The sequence below is a fragment of the Octopus bimaculoides genome, chromosome 6 (genome assembly GCF_046866305.1).
Source record: "Octopus bimaculoides isolate indiv1 chromosome 6, ASM4686630v1, whole genome shotgun sequence".
Classification (NCBI taxonomy): domain Eukaryota; kingdom Metazoa; phylum Mollusca; class Cephalopoda; order Octopoda; family Octopodidae; genus Octopus; species Octopus bimaculoides.
In genome coordinates, this window is record NC_142933.1 from 56,492,121 (window position 1) to 56,508,550 (window position 16,430).

The following is a 16,430-nucleotide window of genomic DNA, read 5'->3' on the forward strand; positions in this document are numbered from 1 at the left end:
GGAAATGAAGAAATGAAACTCGTCAATAAGACATTTTAACAAGGGAAAAAATGCACATATCTATTTATATATATATATTTATATATATATATATATGTATATATATATATATATATATATATATATATATATATGAGTGCATATGTGCTCATGTGCATGTGTGTGTATATATATAATCAGACACACGCTCTCTCTCTCTCTCTTTTACACACACTCACAAACACATAGACACACACATATATACTAGTGAGTGAACAAACAGGAGTGGCACTCAATATGTATAGTTGGAGGTGTATTAATTCTGAGTAATAGTTTGATTTCATTTTTCATGTTACAAAGTTTTATGGATGTGAAAGCATATCCATCACTTCAGACATTTGGAAGAAAAGTAAAGAAAACACAAAATGGATTCTTTATTACAGAGATAATTTAAGCCTACTGGTCAGTTCTTATCACGTTGGTGTAGTGATAACTCAGTGAGAGCAAATAATGGATTAAAAAGCAGGCACAATGTCAATTTCACTCAATCATTGATGCACAATATTTGTTGTGCCAGCAACCCCAGAACTGCAGACATGGAAGGTGATATTCTCTGCACAAGTAGCATGCATAATTTAGCTTAATTTAAGTTGATGTATCAAGATTATTATGTATCAATAATTTGAAATATATCAAAAGCACGTATCGCCTATAACAATGATATGAAATATCTATCCTTCTATTAATGGATACAACAGGCTCTTGGATTATGTGCAGTCTTTCTCAGGGGTAGAGTTGGGAATTATTGGTAAATAAAGTGTGGCCTGTCAAGCATACTCCATTTGATGTTGGTTGAGGTGTTACTGTGATGCTAGAATCTCCAGCTGAAGCAGGACAAGGTGGTGGATTTCTCCCTGTCCCTACATCAGAAGTAGGACATGTGCTGCGAGTATCTTCCCCTAAAGTTATTGGCTGTCATGCTCATATGATGTCTTGTAATACTATTGTGTAGTGAGAGGGTGACTCTACAGACCACAGATTTTGAGAGATAGAATTCTCCCAGTGAACATCTGGTATGATTTCGGAAGTTACAAGTGTGAATCTTGAATGGAAATTGTGTAGAAGGATATTTGTTTCTATTATAGTGTGTAATGCTGGAATTGATGCTATCAAAACATGAATAGCTGATCTTAACATTATGGAATTAAAAAGTTTATGATATTTATAGGTTCTAAGAAAATGCTGCCTAATGAAGGTCAGGAAGCTCCTGGTTATATTGGTAGATGCATCGAGGATGACTGGATGTTTGTAAAAAAATACTTTCATTTTGTTTTTCTCTTAAGGCTTGGTGATACAGATGAGGGTTTTCCAAAACCACTTCTTGCTAGTTATAACAAGATACAACTTTGCTGAAGATCTCTCTATTAAAGATAGGTTTATGCTTCTAAACTATCTTAATGTTCCAAAAGTTCACTACTGTCAGATGATCAGTCACATGAATCTTAGACTAAACAGACTGTGAAGATTTTCAGCTATTTTTCTCTACCTCTAGAGTGCTATTTTCTCCATCTTGTTTTGTACCTATGTGCTCACATGTGTGCATGTAAGTATATATGTGTGCGTATGTATGTATGTATGTATGTATGTATGTGTGTGTGTGTGTGTGTGTGTGTGTGTGTGTGTGTGTGTATACAGACAGATAGATAGACAGATAGATAGATAGATAGATAGATAGATAGATAGATAGATAGATAGATAGATAGATATGGTTATCTGTTTTGTTTCTTTTCCATTTTATTTCCTCCATATTAACATTATTGTTATAACTTTATAATTACAGGTATACTCCGCATCACCAAAGATTTGACCCCTTCTGGAAATATGGGTAAAATTTTATAATCTTAAAAGCAATATACACATTTTGTTTTGGACATTACCAGCACCTACTAGTTCTCTCCTCCACTCAAACTTAACTTTTACATGCACTAATTCAACTGACCTTATTTTTCACCGACCTCAAAATGTTTGTTAGCATCTACTTCCTCCTTTGAAACTTCTTCACCTTGTTTGTGCAACACCAACTCAACTGACTTGGGTCTTGCTGCTAACTTAATCAAATAGTACTTCCTCTCACTTTAGTCCTCCATCTCTTTTGCTTTTTCATCTATATCTTTGCATCTGATGTGATACGACTGGAACATTTTGCCAATGTAGAACATAATTACTTTCCTTGGCTGTTGCTGTTTTACTTTCTCATGTGGATTTCTTGTTTATAGCTACTACTGCTGGATTGAAGTGTTAAGGTGTCAGATATGTGCTTTACTCTTACTCAACATGACTAGAAAGTACTGTTAATTGAAAGTGAATGTAGTAGTGCAAAATGCTATAAAGGGATTGTGTTTGATGTTAATCCTGATGTTCTACAAAGGTTTTATGCAGATGGAAACTCAACACTGTAGCTGTTGGCCAAGTGCTTAAGCAGCAACTAATTTAAGTGCTCTAACATTTTTTCATAGACAAAGGTCTGATGCAGAAGCTGTTGTCTAAATTGACAATCAGATATGTAAAATGCCAATTAACATGATAATCATTGGAGTAAAACCTAAAAGTTTGTATGATGATTTACAGAAAGTGGAAGTTGCAGTTTCTAATGCAAAGCCCTTTCTTAGTCTTAAAGAATGGTTTTGAAAGGTTTTAATTTGCACATTAACATGACTGGTGAAATTGTCAGCATTGATACAGAGGCTGCTACTCTTTATCCCAAAGAACTAAGAGAATAATTACTGAAAGTGGCAATACACCAGAATGGTATTGACAAAACTGGGTTTTTCTAGAAGTACACGCTACTAGGACTTTTATTCCTAAAGGAAAACATCAGTAGCAGGCTTTAAAGTTTCCAGAAATCACCTGTCACTGTTTGTAGACTGAAATGCTGCTCAGACCCTTCCAGTGTCTCACTCTGAAAATTGAAAGGCTTTCAGGGCTATGCTAAATTTAATCACCCTGTGGTTAAGTGATTGTTGTATTGCATGTTCGACGTATGATATAACAGGATAGTAAATAACGTCCTCACAAATCATTCTTCTCAAGATACACAATACTTGTAATTACACTTGATAATATGCAACTCTCGGCTTTACACAGCTCACAGGCTCTCTCCACACTCTCTGCACATGTCCATTTATATTATGGCACAGTCCATTAGGAGCCAACCAAATAGGAGTGTTCTACTTCCACACAACACCTCCCCCCTTTGAGATTGGCTTTGTCCTTTATTTTTATTCATTTATTTATTCTTTAATTTTTATCATAATTTTATTTCTTTGATGAGAAATTGGCATATCTCTTTCTCTTGGCGTTAATTTCCATCATTTCTTTTCTTGTTCGACCTATGTGTCAGTTCTGCTTCACTTCTCGCCTGTCTTGATTTTTGGTATATCTTTTCTTTAGTTGGTTAAAATGCCTTTTATATTCATATTTTGGTCCTTTTACCATGTACACCACATTACCCAAACATCCAGTTATATTACCTTGTTCCTAGTCCTGTTTTCCATTTTAATTCATTTTAAAATACACTACATCACTTATTTAAAAAAATTTCGTTCTACTTCCCAAATTCTGTGTTTTCCATTTCCTACTTGGCAACAATTTGTCAAACACAGAACAAACCTTTCTGGAGAACATCAAATCTGCAGGTGACCTATCTGACTCTGTATTTGGATTTGGCGTTATTCTGTAAGAACTTTGTCATATTTCTATCTTCAAAAGCTTCCTGTCTGGTCTTTCTTAAGGCTCTCTTGAATGTGTCGATGAATCTTTCCACCAACCCATTTGACCTTGGAAGGTGTGGCAGAGTTAATACATGCTTCATCTGGACTGGCTTACAGAATTTTTTGAACTTCTTCACCATGAATTGTGTGTCATTATCTGACATGATCGTATCAGGCATTCCATAATGAGCAAACAATTCTTCCAAGATGTCAATAGTCACATTTGTGGTTGGTCTTGAACATTTACACCCTTCAGGTCATTTTGAATAGCTATCCACCACGATGATATAATAATAGCCATTTATTGGTCCTACAAAATCCACATGCAGTCTAGACCATGCTGAATCTGTTTTTGGCCATGGCTGTATCTGCATTGAGGGCGCCTTTGTTGCCATAGCACATCCCCTACATTGTTTTACCAGTCTATCAATTTGTTTGTCCATATTCGACTGATACACATAACTCCTTATGAGGCTTTTTATCTGACCAATCCCCGGATGTCCTACATGCAGTGCTTCAGGTATTACCACCAATTGTGTATACATCATCACATACTGAATAATGCTTTGAACCTGCATTCTGCTCATTTATATTATTTTTCATATTACTTTGCAACAGTATTTTTTTAATCTTGTTTGTGAACATATCTTTTTTCAATTTTAATTTAATTTCTTCTAGCATTACCAACAAATCATGTACTACATTGCACAAAGTATGATCACTGTATCTTCAAAAGGTTCCTTATATTTTGGAATTAGCCTAGACAACCCGTCTGTGTGTCCCATTTTCTTTGATGGCAAAAACTCCATCTGAAAATCATAGTTCAACAGGGTAGTCCCCCAGCGCTGTAAATGGTTTGCTGAATGCATGGGGATACCCTTTTATGAACCGAAAATAGACAGTAACAGTTGGTGATCAATCTGCAGTGTAAACTTCCTACAGTGTAGGAATTTATTTCTTTACTGCAAAAATTAATGATAAAGCCTCCTTTTCGATCTGGCTGTAGTTTTTTTCTGCTACTAGAACTTTTGATGCATGTGCAATAGCTTTGAGCTTACCATCATTAAATTTATGCAATATCACAGCTCCTATACCATATTCACTGGCATCTGATGCCACAATTATTTTCAGGTTTGGGTCGAAATGAGTTAATAATAACTCTGATGTTAATCTCTTTTTTAATTCCTCAAATGCTTTCTGACATTCGTTTGTTCAGTCACATTTCATGTCTTTCTTTAACAAATTATTCAACGGAGCTCTTAGCTCATACATTTTAGGTATTTACAGCTGGTAATAACTTACCAGATCTAAAAATGCTTGTAATGTTGTTTTGTTAGTGGAAGCAGGCATATTTTTTATTGCACCGATCCTAGAAGGGTCTGGTTTTCATCCGTTTTCATCAATCCCCTGTCCCAAATACTTTATTTTTGTTTAAAAAAATTGCATTTATTTTCCCTTACTTTAAATCCATAATCACTTATTCTTTTAAAAATATTTTTTGTATGTTCAATATGCTGATCCCTCAATTCACTTTTGATCAATATGTTATCCAAGTATGGGACCACAAACTCACAGTCTGCTAGCATAGTGTTCATCACTTGCTGAAATATTGCTGGTGTGACCTTAACCCCAAATGGCAGTCTTTTGAAATGGTACAGACCTTTATGAGTATTAATTGTTAATACTTTAGCACATTCCTCATCTACCAATAATTGGAGGTAGACCTCTGACAAATCCAGCTTGGAAAAAATTTTCCCACCATTGCACTTAGCAAATATTTCTTCTGGCCTTGGAGGCAGATAGTTGTAATTTTTTAAACAACCATTAAGACCTGTTGAGAAGTCCACATATACTCTTATTTTGCTTTTCTTTTTTATATATACAGTAGGAGCCGCCCACTCTGAGTAGTCTACTTTTTCAATTACCTCCATGTCTTCCAACCTTTTTTAGTTCCTTCTCAACTGCTACAAAGGTAAAGGTGACGCTTTAGATACAAATAATTACAGAGGTATCAAGTTGTTAGATCAGGTAATGAAAGTCACGGAGAGGGTCATAGCCCAACTAATTAGGGAGAGAGTCAGTTTAGATGAGATGCAGTTTGGGTTTGTGCCAGGCAAAAGCACCTCTGATTCTATATTTCTGGTAAGACAGCTGCTGGAGAAATACCTAGCCAAGGATAAACCTCTGTACCTGGCTTTCGTTGACATGGAGAAAGCCTTTGACAGGGTCCACCGATCCCTTATCTGGTGGTCAATGAGGAAACTAGGGATAGAAGAATGGTTAGTTAGAGCTGTGTAAGCCATGTACAGGGACGCTGTCAGTAAGGTGAGGGTTGGCAATGAGTACAGTGAAGAATTCCGAGTAGAGGTAGAGGTCCACCAAGGTTCAGTCCTCAGCCCACCTCTATTTATCATAGTCCTCCAGGCGATAACAAAGGAATTCAAGACAGGATGCCCCTGGGAGCTCCTCTATGCTGGTGACCTTGCTGAGTCACTATCAGAACTAGAGGAGAAGTTTCAGGTGTGGAAGCTAGTCAACCTAGCTAAAACCAAAGTCCTAATAAGTAGGAAGGTAAACAAAACACAAACCCCTTCAAGTAGAGAGCCCTGCTCAATCTGTAGAAAAGGCATAGGTAGAAACTCTATAAGATGTACCCAGTGCAAGCTATGGTCACATAAGAGGTGCAGCAATATCAAAGGAAGGTTAACTAGGAAGTTAGTTTTTGTATGTAGCAGATGTTCAGGAGCAATAAACACTGAAAATGTGCAGAAAACAACTTTGGTCACATTCCAGGGAGAAAAACTAGACTCAGTTGATAGCTTCCTCTATCTAGGTGACCAAGTTAGTAGTGGGGGAGGGTACGCCAAAAGTGTAGCTGTTAGAATAAGAATAGCCTGGGCAAAGTTCAGAGAGCTCTTACCTCTGCTGGTGACAAGGGGCCTCTCACTCAGAGTAAAAGGCAGACTGTATGACGCATGTGTACGAACAGCCATGTTACATGGCAGTGAAACATGGGTCGTGACTGCTGAGGACATGCGTAGGCTCACAAGGAATAAAGCCATAAGCCTCGATGGATGTGTAATGTCAGTGTGCATACTAGACAGTCCTTGAGAGAAAAGTTGAACCTAAGAAGCATCAGTTGTGGTGTACAAGAGAGACGATTGTGCTGGTATGGTCATGTGGCGAGAATGGATGAGGATAGCTGTGTGAAAAAGTGCCACACCCTAGCAGTTGAGGGAACCCGTGGAAAAGGTAGGCTCAGGAAGACCTGGGCTGAGGTGGTGAGGCACGACCTTCGAACATTGGGCCTCACCAAGGCGATGACTTCTGACCGAGACCTTTGGAAATATGCTGTGCGTTAGAAGACCCGGCAAGCCAAGTGAGAACAAAATCCAAGGCCCCTGCCAGGGGTGTAGCCAGCCCACTTATGCATACCTTCCTCATTGGACACTAAACTATGCTTGCGAAGACCTGTTGAGGCAAGTGAAATCGAAATCGAACTGAATTCGACGACTGGTACCCATGCCAACATCGTCTCCTTCATTGGACACGAAACTCAGCTTGCGAAGACTTATTGGGGCAAGCGAAAGCGAAATCGGGATAGCACCTGTGCCCAGCGTCATTTTTCTGGCACTTGAGCCCGTGACATGTGTAAGGACTTTCGAGCGAGATTGTTGCCAGTGCCCCTGGACTGGCTCTTGTGCGGGTGGCACATAAAATACACAATTTTGAGCGTGGCCGTTGCCAGTACCGCCTGACTGGCCTTCGTGCCGGTGGCACGTAAAAGCACCCACTACACTCTCTGAGTGGTTGGCGTTAGGAAGGGCATCCAGCTGTAGAAACTCTGCCAAATCAGATTGGAGCCTGGTGTAGCCATCTGGTTTCACCAGTCCTCAGTCAAATCGTCCAACCCATGCTAGCATGGAAAGCGGACATTAAACGATGATGATGATATATATATATATATATATATATATATATATATATATATATATATATATATACACACATACATAACAGCTTACTAACAAATCTACTTGTGTATGTATAAACTGTGGGTATTTGAGTATCGCTACCTTCCTCATATACTCCCTTTTAGTACTGGGGATGTCTCCTTTATGAGGACGTACTCCTGTATTTGTCTGAGTCTTGGGTCCTTCGGGTGCTTGGATTAAATTCTGATATCAAGTCAACTCAATGTGCCTCCATGTTGGTAGAGTATGGAGGACAGTTTTCCATCATCATTTTGTCTCAAATCTCAATTTAGTCTCTCTGCAATGCTTCTAGATATCTCACCAATGTATGTCATGTTCTTGTCTTTACAAGCACCTTCTATGCACCTTATGCTGTAGACTACATTTCTAGTTCTACAATTAATGCAAGGTTAATCATACATACCATTCTGTTCTCATTAGTGCATATGGTATTTTCAAAGGTGTACGTCCGACATAATTGAGATCTGATTGAGCACCCTGGCATTTCAACTATCTCAATGTTGAGTTTGGCCTCCTTCAGAGCTTTCCTAAATCTTCGGGCTAGTTCTCCATGGGCTGTGACCTCTACAGACATCACTCCTTGATATTTGTTGGCCTTCAACCATATGTTCACCCTGTTTGCTTTGTCACAAACTCTCAGTATTCTATTCCAGTCTTTATTTCTCTATCTAGGACAGGTACCACTGGTTTCAATATGTATCATGCTATATAACTTCTTTCTAGCTCTCCTGTATACTCAAACCCTATCTTTCTGGTCATATCCAAAGAATTGCATGTGGTGCATGAAGTTCTGTGCATGTTTCTTTCATTTCATACGGTTTGCATAGTGGGGACACATTGTTCTAACTAAATCTGCTATTAGTATGTTGATTTTCATGTTGAGTGACAAAGCTGAGTTCTTGTGAACAACATATTTAGAAGCTATGTGTTTCATGTAATAGAAGTGGAGGAACTGCACTCTGTTGTTCACAGTCTCTAACCAAAGTTCAATATCAAAGACAAAGAGTCTATTGTTAGGGTGCCTAATCTACAGTTACCTTGATACTTTGGTGGATGGAGTTAGCTACACAGATGCTCTCCATAATGCTCCTCTTGGTTTCTACACTACAGTTACTAGAGTTTGTCCTAACTAGACTATTAATGTCATCTGCATACCTACAGTAAAGCAAAAAAGTTGTGGATTGTTCAGATAAAGATTGTTTAAGTTTTCTTTCCCATCAGGTCATGATCTCCAGTCACACTGACACACTGACACCAAAGGCTGCAACTTGAACCTGCAAGTATAGTTTCCTGCTAAACTTTACTCTGTAGTTCTTCAAGGTGGTTCTTATGCCCATATTGCATGTGCAATCATTCTTTTCACCTGACTTGTTCTCAGGGTCCTGGGTGGGTATGGTGCAGCCACTCCAGCACTCTGCAGTGCTTTTCTGCACTGCTGAGGTGATGGTGGGTGGTCTTCCCCTCTGTGACCTGGTGGGGCAGAAACTACTAAGGTCATGATTGTCTAGGTAGTAACAGGCATAGCTTAGTTCCCTCATGTTGACTAGTGTTGACTTCGTGGATAATCTCACAGATAATCTCAATGCATTTTTTCACAGAAAAATCTATGTCTATAGATGGGTAGAGCGAAACTTACATCCATACTACCCACTATACAACCTGTGAGGTCGTTGTAGTGGTTACAACTACTGATTCTACTGAGGAGATCATCTGTGCTCATGCAGACATCTGGAGACCTTTCAATGAGTGGTTGTAACACCTGTGCAAGGAAATAGGATAACCTGTAATTGTTGAAGATATTCACTCTGCAAACTGATCGGGTTGGGGGTCCCATAACAAGGTTTACGTAGGGTTCATGGTCCTTACCTAACCTGTATAGCATAGGAACATCATTGTTGAATACTTGGAAATTTTGTGCAGTCCATTTCTTGGGTTGTAGTATGTTGGAGTATACATATTCGCCATGATAGATCGCTAGCCCCTTCACATTCTTTATTTTCCCTCCTTGTTTCTTTCTGTGGAAGAGCGTAGGCTCGAAACGTTAAAGATTTTTTCACTTCCTGAGAGTTGAACTAATACATCTGTTTGTTGTCTACACCACCTGTTTTCATCTTTTGCCTTTTTTGTGAATTCTCCCTATATAATATATATATGTATATACAGAATATATACATATATATATCAGATTGGAGCCTGGTGTAGCCATCTGGTTTCACCAATCCTCAGTCAAATCGTCCAACCCATGCTAGCATGGAAAGCGGACGTTAAACGATGATGATGATATATTTATATATATATATATACACACACACACATTGTGCGATGGGTAAACTGCTGCCATTTTATATTTTTAATTTCAACTTAAGCAGAAAAGTTGCAGGTGATTCTGAAGTAATATATAATTTGATTGTATTTTTACTGACATAAAAAAAATAAAGAAAATATAATGCTAGTGGTGAAAGTAATAGTATACAAGTCCTCTATTTAAGTTGTCTTCCAAAACATTTTCAGTATTTGAACTTGTAGGCAAGTGGTCTGTTGTTTAGATGCTTAATGTTCCAGAAATAAAAAAGACAATGAAAAAGCAAAATTATGGTTAAGATTGTGGTTTTGATTCCTGAACTGGGCAATGTGTAGTGTTCTTGAGTAAAATATTTCATTTCACATTGCTCCAGTCCACTCAGAGCTGACAAGAATGAGTAATCCTATGACAGACCAGCATCTTGTTTGAAGTAGGGAGAATATGTGTGCCACAGAATTCAGGAAATTGGCTTTATAAGCCTAAGGTTCAGGAAGGATCTTTGATTCTTTTTTAATTCAAGAATTTACTATTGATGGTAAGCAAAAGGTATTTGGTATGTTTTAGGCTGGTGCACATAAAAAATCTGACTTCTGACTCATTTATTAACTCTATTCTCAACAAGTTATTGTTACATCCAATTCCTCAACAGGATGGGGCCACACTGACCCTCCCCCTACTAACTTTGATTGGAATTTGACATAAACTTGAAATTTCTCATGGTGGTAAGCCAATGCAAGTTCTTTTAGTTTTTGCATTGAAGTGGCTGCTGTGATGTCATAAATCTTGTAGACATCAACATTTCTAGGATACCTTTCAAAAGTACTAAACCTTAACTATGAATCTCCAACCTTGTGTATGTGAGTTCTTAAATTAAATGTTGATAAATGTATTATAAAGTTATATACGGTATTTGAAGTCTTATTTATATGACTCTTCCCATAAAAACACAGTTATTGCAGAGAAGGAAGGTTTTGGCAACAGTAATAAATGAAATAAAAACTGACCATATTCATATGGAACTTTATTAGACTGCCACAAATGTACATAAAAACAAACAAGTGGTGACAATACTCCAGTGTTTTCACAATCTAGCATCACACAAGTAAAAAGAAATTGCACATTAAGCAAGAAGCATCATACACATGGATGCAATTTCCAGACCAGAAAATAAATTTTGTAAGGGTTGGAATGTGATAGCAGGACTATAAAATTTAAAGAATGCATAAATAAACATAGGAAAGCTCCAAAAACATGCCAGATGTATTAAAATTAAAAGTTACAAACCCTCAATATCACAACTTTTGCTGGTTTGAAAAAATAGAAAAAGAGAGGGGTGAGTTATATCACCCCACCACTCTTTTTTGTTTCAGAACAGCAAAACTTGTGGGTATGATTCTGCTTTATACACATCATATAACTCCTCATAACTTTCTTATTTTGGGGGATTTTCAGAAAATTTTTGAGAATTTGTGTTCTACACACAGGAAATAATATGACAATGAAAACAAAACCGTTTTTTTAAATTCTTCAGAAAAATTTGTCTTTTGAATTTTATTTTTAAGTTTTCAAAAAGATTTTTCAAACTTTTTTTGTTTTAAATCATAGTTAAAAATATGGACAGTCCGAATTTTTGGCTGAAATTCCACCAATAGACCATTAAATATGTTTATGGAGAGAAAGATATTAAAAAATATCAATACATCAGAGTAACAAACAAATGTGGAAGGTATGATGTGGAAGTGAGATGTGCTAAAAATAACAGCTAAATACCCATTAGTTCACACAAAAATTTTTTTTGTTTTTGGCTTTTGCATAGTCATATGATTTCACATGCATAGAACATAAATTCACAAGAATTTTCTGAAAATTTCAAAAATTAAAAGGTTATGAGCGGTTAAATGCCGTGTGCAAAACAGAATTCTGCCAAGGGGGTTTGGTGACTTTCAGTTTTAATACACTCCTGTTGGAAATAGTGTTAAAAAATTTAAAGTTAAAATAGTCATGTGTTAGTGCAAGGATCAGCAATAGGTGAGTTGCAGTTCATAAGTAAACCACTGAAGCGTTCTCTAAGAAACTTGGATTTTTCAGAAAATTTTTCGAATTTAATATATTTGAGGACCATTGAGCCTTTGATATCTATTAGATGAGTTTTTTTTTTGTGTCACAATTTAATTTTTTTCATTACGTGCGATGGAAATTTGAGAATATTCAGGATATTATTATATGTATGATATTATATATATATGTGGACTCTGGGCAAATGTAGCAAAAAAATACAAGTAGATCTTCAGAAAAAGTTGCTGCTTTCCATGTTAATCTTTTAAGTGCATGGTGCACATAAGGAATTTAATTAAAGTTTCTTGAAAACTTCCAAAAATATATTTAATTAGATACTTTATAATGAAGTTTTAATTATTTTAATTACATATATTTTCATTTTCAGAAAATGTTCATATACATGTACCAAAAGATTAACAAAACTTGATGTAAAGATAATGAGATGCCCTCACAATGTCTTTATGGTGTGTCCTCGTACTTTGTAAGCAGAATATCAATTTATTATTTCTTAATTCTTGCATATCATATATTTTTAATTTCTTGTTTAATAATCACTTTTGACACACTGACCCTACATTTTCATTAATCATCAACTTTCTTCCTCATTGACCTAATATACTGAACTTATACAGTTAGTAAACTACCACTGCTAATGTGATGGTTACAGAGCCTCTGTTATTTTTATTAAGTCAACTCTGCTTGAACAGACCTTTAGCATGGATGCAGCCTATTGCCAAATCATTCAATTAGTCATTTAACCATTCTTAACCTATATTTAAGATTATGAACTAACTGAAGTATGTACCATACCGCCAATGGTAAACAGATGGATGAGAAAGATTTACTGCTGATATTAGAAAATGAAGTGACTTCATGAAGCTCCTTTGTTGGATTGTGCTATTAACATTTTCTTTTTCAGTTCATATCACATGTTCAAGCATATTTCATGCCTATGATCTGTTTTACTGTTCATATCCATGTAAACTACATATCCTAAAACTTACATCCTTCTTTTCTTTTGCCTGCTGGATCTGGAGAAAGGAGCAGTGCCTTATTGTCTTCAGCCACCCTTAAAGTTCAGTGAAATTGATACAATTAATATTTTGCTTAAATTATTGCAAGCCAAACCCTGCAAGAAAGACATGGGCAAAGAGGGAATTCCAGAGAACCAATGTTTTGGAGAGGAGATCTGACTTAAATGTGGACATAGGAGAGCTGTGTCTGCACAGGCAGGTAACACAGTGTTAGACAGTTCAGAAATCATGATGATCAACCTCATATCTTAGAAGAGTACTTGATTACAGAAGCGTTCATCAAAAGGGACAAGTTGGTGGGTTTGCAGTTTGGAACCTGGAAAAGTAAGTCAATGTCAGCTAATGGTAGTTTCTGTTGCTGAATTTGAGTAGAGAATTTGGTTAAGGTGCTCAGGATCTGGATGAGACCAGGCCTCCATGTAGAGAAAATATGAGAAAAGGCCACAAGTATGTTAGACAACCTCACTCAGAAAAGAAACTATAGCCTGACTGTTATGCTTTCACCAAGAAACACCTGACCAGTTTGGAATGTACACTCTTTCACTTTTTAGTCAGGACATCTGCTTAATACCAACAACCACTTTATGTGAGTCTCAGGATACTACTGGCTGATGATGTGCATGCATGCTCCAAGATTGACACACCAGCAGAGGTTCTTGAAATACTATGATGAACCAAGCTGCAAACCTGAGTCAAGTGCAGACTAAGGTGGAATGTTTAACATCAACAATTTTGTTGCCAGACACTTACTAAACTCTACAAGCTGAGCAATGTGACTGGTGAGAAGTCAACCCTTGCATTTTAATTGTGAGTTGGGAATAATTTCTTGTCATTGTCATCTGTTTTTTAAAATTTCACTTTCATTTTTATGAATCTCAATCTTCATTGCTTTGTACTTCATCCTCATACTGCCCCGTCATGGGCTCTCATGGCCAAAAATCATTATTATTAAATTAAAAGAAATCATCATCATCGTCATCATCATCATCGTCATCATCCTCATCATCATCATCAATCATCATCATCATCATCATCATCATCATCACCATCATCATTATTATCATTATTATTTCATTCTCTTAGTGGGAAAACATTGTTTGCTGTTCCTTTTGAGACATGATTTATTAAAACATTACTAAATGAAATTATTGTTTGAATTCATGTAAAAAATGAACAAACAGAATTTTTTAACTCATCATTATTCCCAGAAAAAAAATGCAGTTGGGAGAATTTTGTGAGACAGAAGAGAATTTCTTTGCTTCAGGAGCTAATCCAGGAGAATACAAAGTGAAAAATTATATATTTGCAAGTATGAAATGGAGAAAATCTACCCTCAGATTAAGTAGTCCAAGCTCTTCAGAACATATCAGAAGAAATCTTCTTAACCAAAAAAGGCAAAAGCTATGGTACTATCTGCTTTCAGAACTGAAGTTACCACCAAAGCTCAATTCTATGTTAAATTTGTGCTGTCAACAAGAAATTATTCCCAACTCACAATTAAAATGCAAGGGTTCACTCCCCACCAATCACATTGCTCAGCTTGTAGAGTTTAGTAAGTGTCTGGCAACAAAATTGTTGATGTTAAAAATTCCACCATTTAAATTTGTGTTGTTTTACTCTTCTAGGGCCAATAAGTAAAGTCCCATCAAGTACTGGAGTCAAAGGTATTGACTTGTACTTTTTACCAAAAATTTCTGGTCATGTGCCTAACTCAGGAACTATTACCATTGTTGTTGTTGTTGTTGTTGTTGTTAGCACTGTCACATTGATGGCCAAGTCTAGATCTTTGGGCGAGCTTAGTCTATTTTCAAGAATAACATGGTTCACTTCCTTGGGCTTTTGTTTATCTGCAGTTTATACAATAAGAAAAAAACAGAGTTGTTGTAATTGTTACTGTTGCTGTTTGTGTTGTTTTTGTTATTCCTGTTTTTGATATTCAGCCCCAGGTCAGCACTAGAGAACAATCAGAACTATGATTAAACATATTCTAACTGTAATCCTCCTATCCCTTTTTTTTTTTTTTGTATCAGTGACTATACTGTGATTTGAAAGAGATTTAAATGTTACTTCTAGTAGAATGAGTGATTGTATAAAGATTTACTTGTCGTCTTGGTTACAAAGCAGAGAGGTTTTTTTTCATCAGAAAATGAATAAGCCAAACATTTCAATCAAATAAAAAGTTAGATATGATTTTTAAATGTGTAATATTTTTTAAGGAATATATTTTTAATGAAATTATATGAATCATTTCTTTTTTGTCGAGAGTAAAAACTAGAAGAACAACCATGCTACAGATTGCATTTATCTTCCAATTGTTGAGATGCTATACTTGCTCAAGTTGGATGCCACTCTTTCTACCTGAGAGCTGTTATTAGTATCCCCATTAAAGTAACTTGTCTCTATATTTTCCCATTCCTTTTCCATGGAAAGATAATGATATTTTTACATTTCAAATAACTGCCACTTGAATACTTTCTTTGTGTTATTTTAAATGCAATACAAAAGACATTGTGCTTGCTAACAGTCAACAAAGCTTTCTATTGAAATCAAAAGGAAATATTTCTTTAAAAACTACATTAGCTCATTATGTTCTATTGTCACTGAAATAACAGTCAGCTTTATTGACAAAATCGTCATATACACTGAAAATGATTACATTTACATATTTACTAAGATGCACACACATAAATACGTTTGTATGAATTTAAATGATATTCACTTTAAATGAAGTAATATAGATGGGTAGGGAACCACATTTTATATTTTTAAGTACTGAGTAAACAGGACAAAATATTGTACATATTTGTATAGACCCATCCATTCACACATGCACACACATACATATAGGCCTATAAAACCATAAGACCAGTCATATATATATATATATATATATATATATAGATCGGGGTTCCTAATGCTGGTGGTGTCATTTCTAATGCTCCAATTCTGTCATGCTTGTAGACCTATTCTCATTTGGCTAACACTAGACAGCAAAAAACTATGAGATTGTTTCTTTCAAACCATCTCATATTTTATGGCAATTTATTTTAACAATTTTGTGAGAGTTTCTATTGCATTTTCATGTGCATCATCTATTCTTAAGGTGTGTGAAATATAGTCTTCTGAGAAAGAGTGCAGAATTGTGTGCTGCTTTTGCTTTGCTTTGTTGGAAGGGTTTGTTTAATTGTTTCTGGTGGTACTTTAATGCTTCATCTACTTATTGTGCAGAAAAGGCTGTCCATGGTATGCATTAATTTGGAAGATTCTTATGGTGTTTCATACATGTCGCATG

The 16,430-nt window shown here is 36.1% G+C and overlaps 1 protein-coding gene across 7 annotated transcripts in view; it reads left to right on the top strand.

Moving 5' to 3' along the window:
• LOC106879572 (uncharacterized) overlaps positions 1–16,430 on the top strand; it is a 650,101-nt gene that overhangs the window by 24,477 nt on the left and 609,194 nt on the right. For all 7 annotated transcript variants that reach the window (XR_016242266.1, XR_016242267.1, XR_016242268.1 and 4 more), the window contains exons 2-3: positions 1,820–1,864; positions 12,490–12,585. Coding sequence is in view for 2 of the 7 variants with exons in the window: in XM_089353939.1 (XP_089210065.1) it covers positions 1,820–1,864; positions 12,490–12,585 (141 nt within the window). In the remaining 5 variants the exon portion in view is untranslated. The remainder of the gene's footprint in view (positions 1–1,819; positions 1,865–12,489; positions 12,586–16,430) is intronic.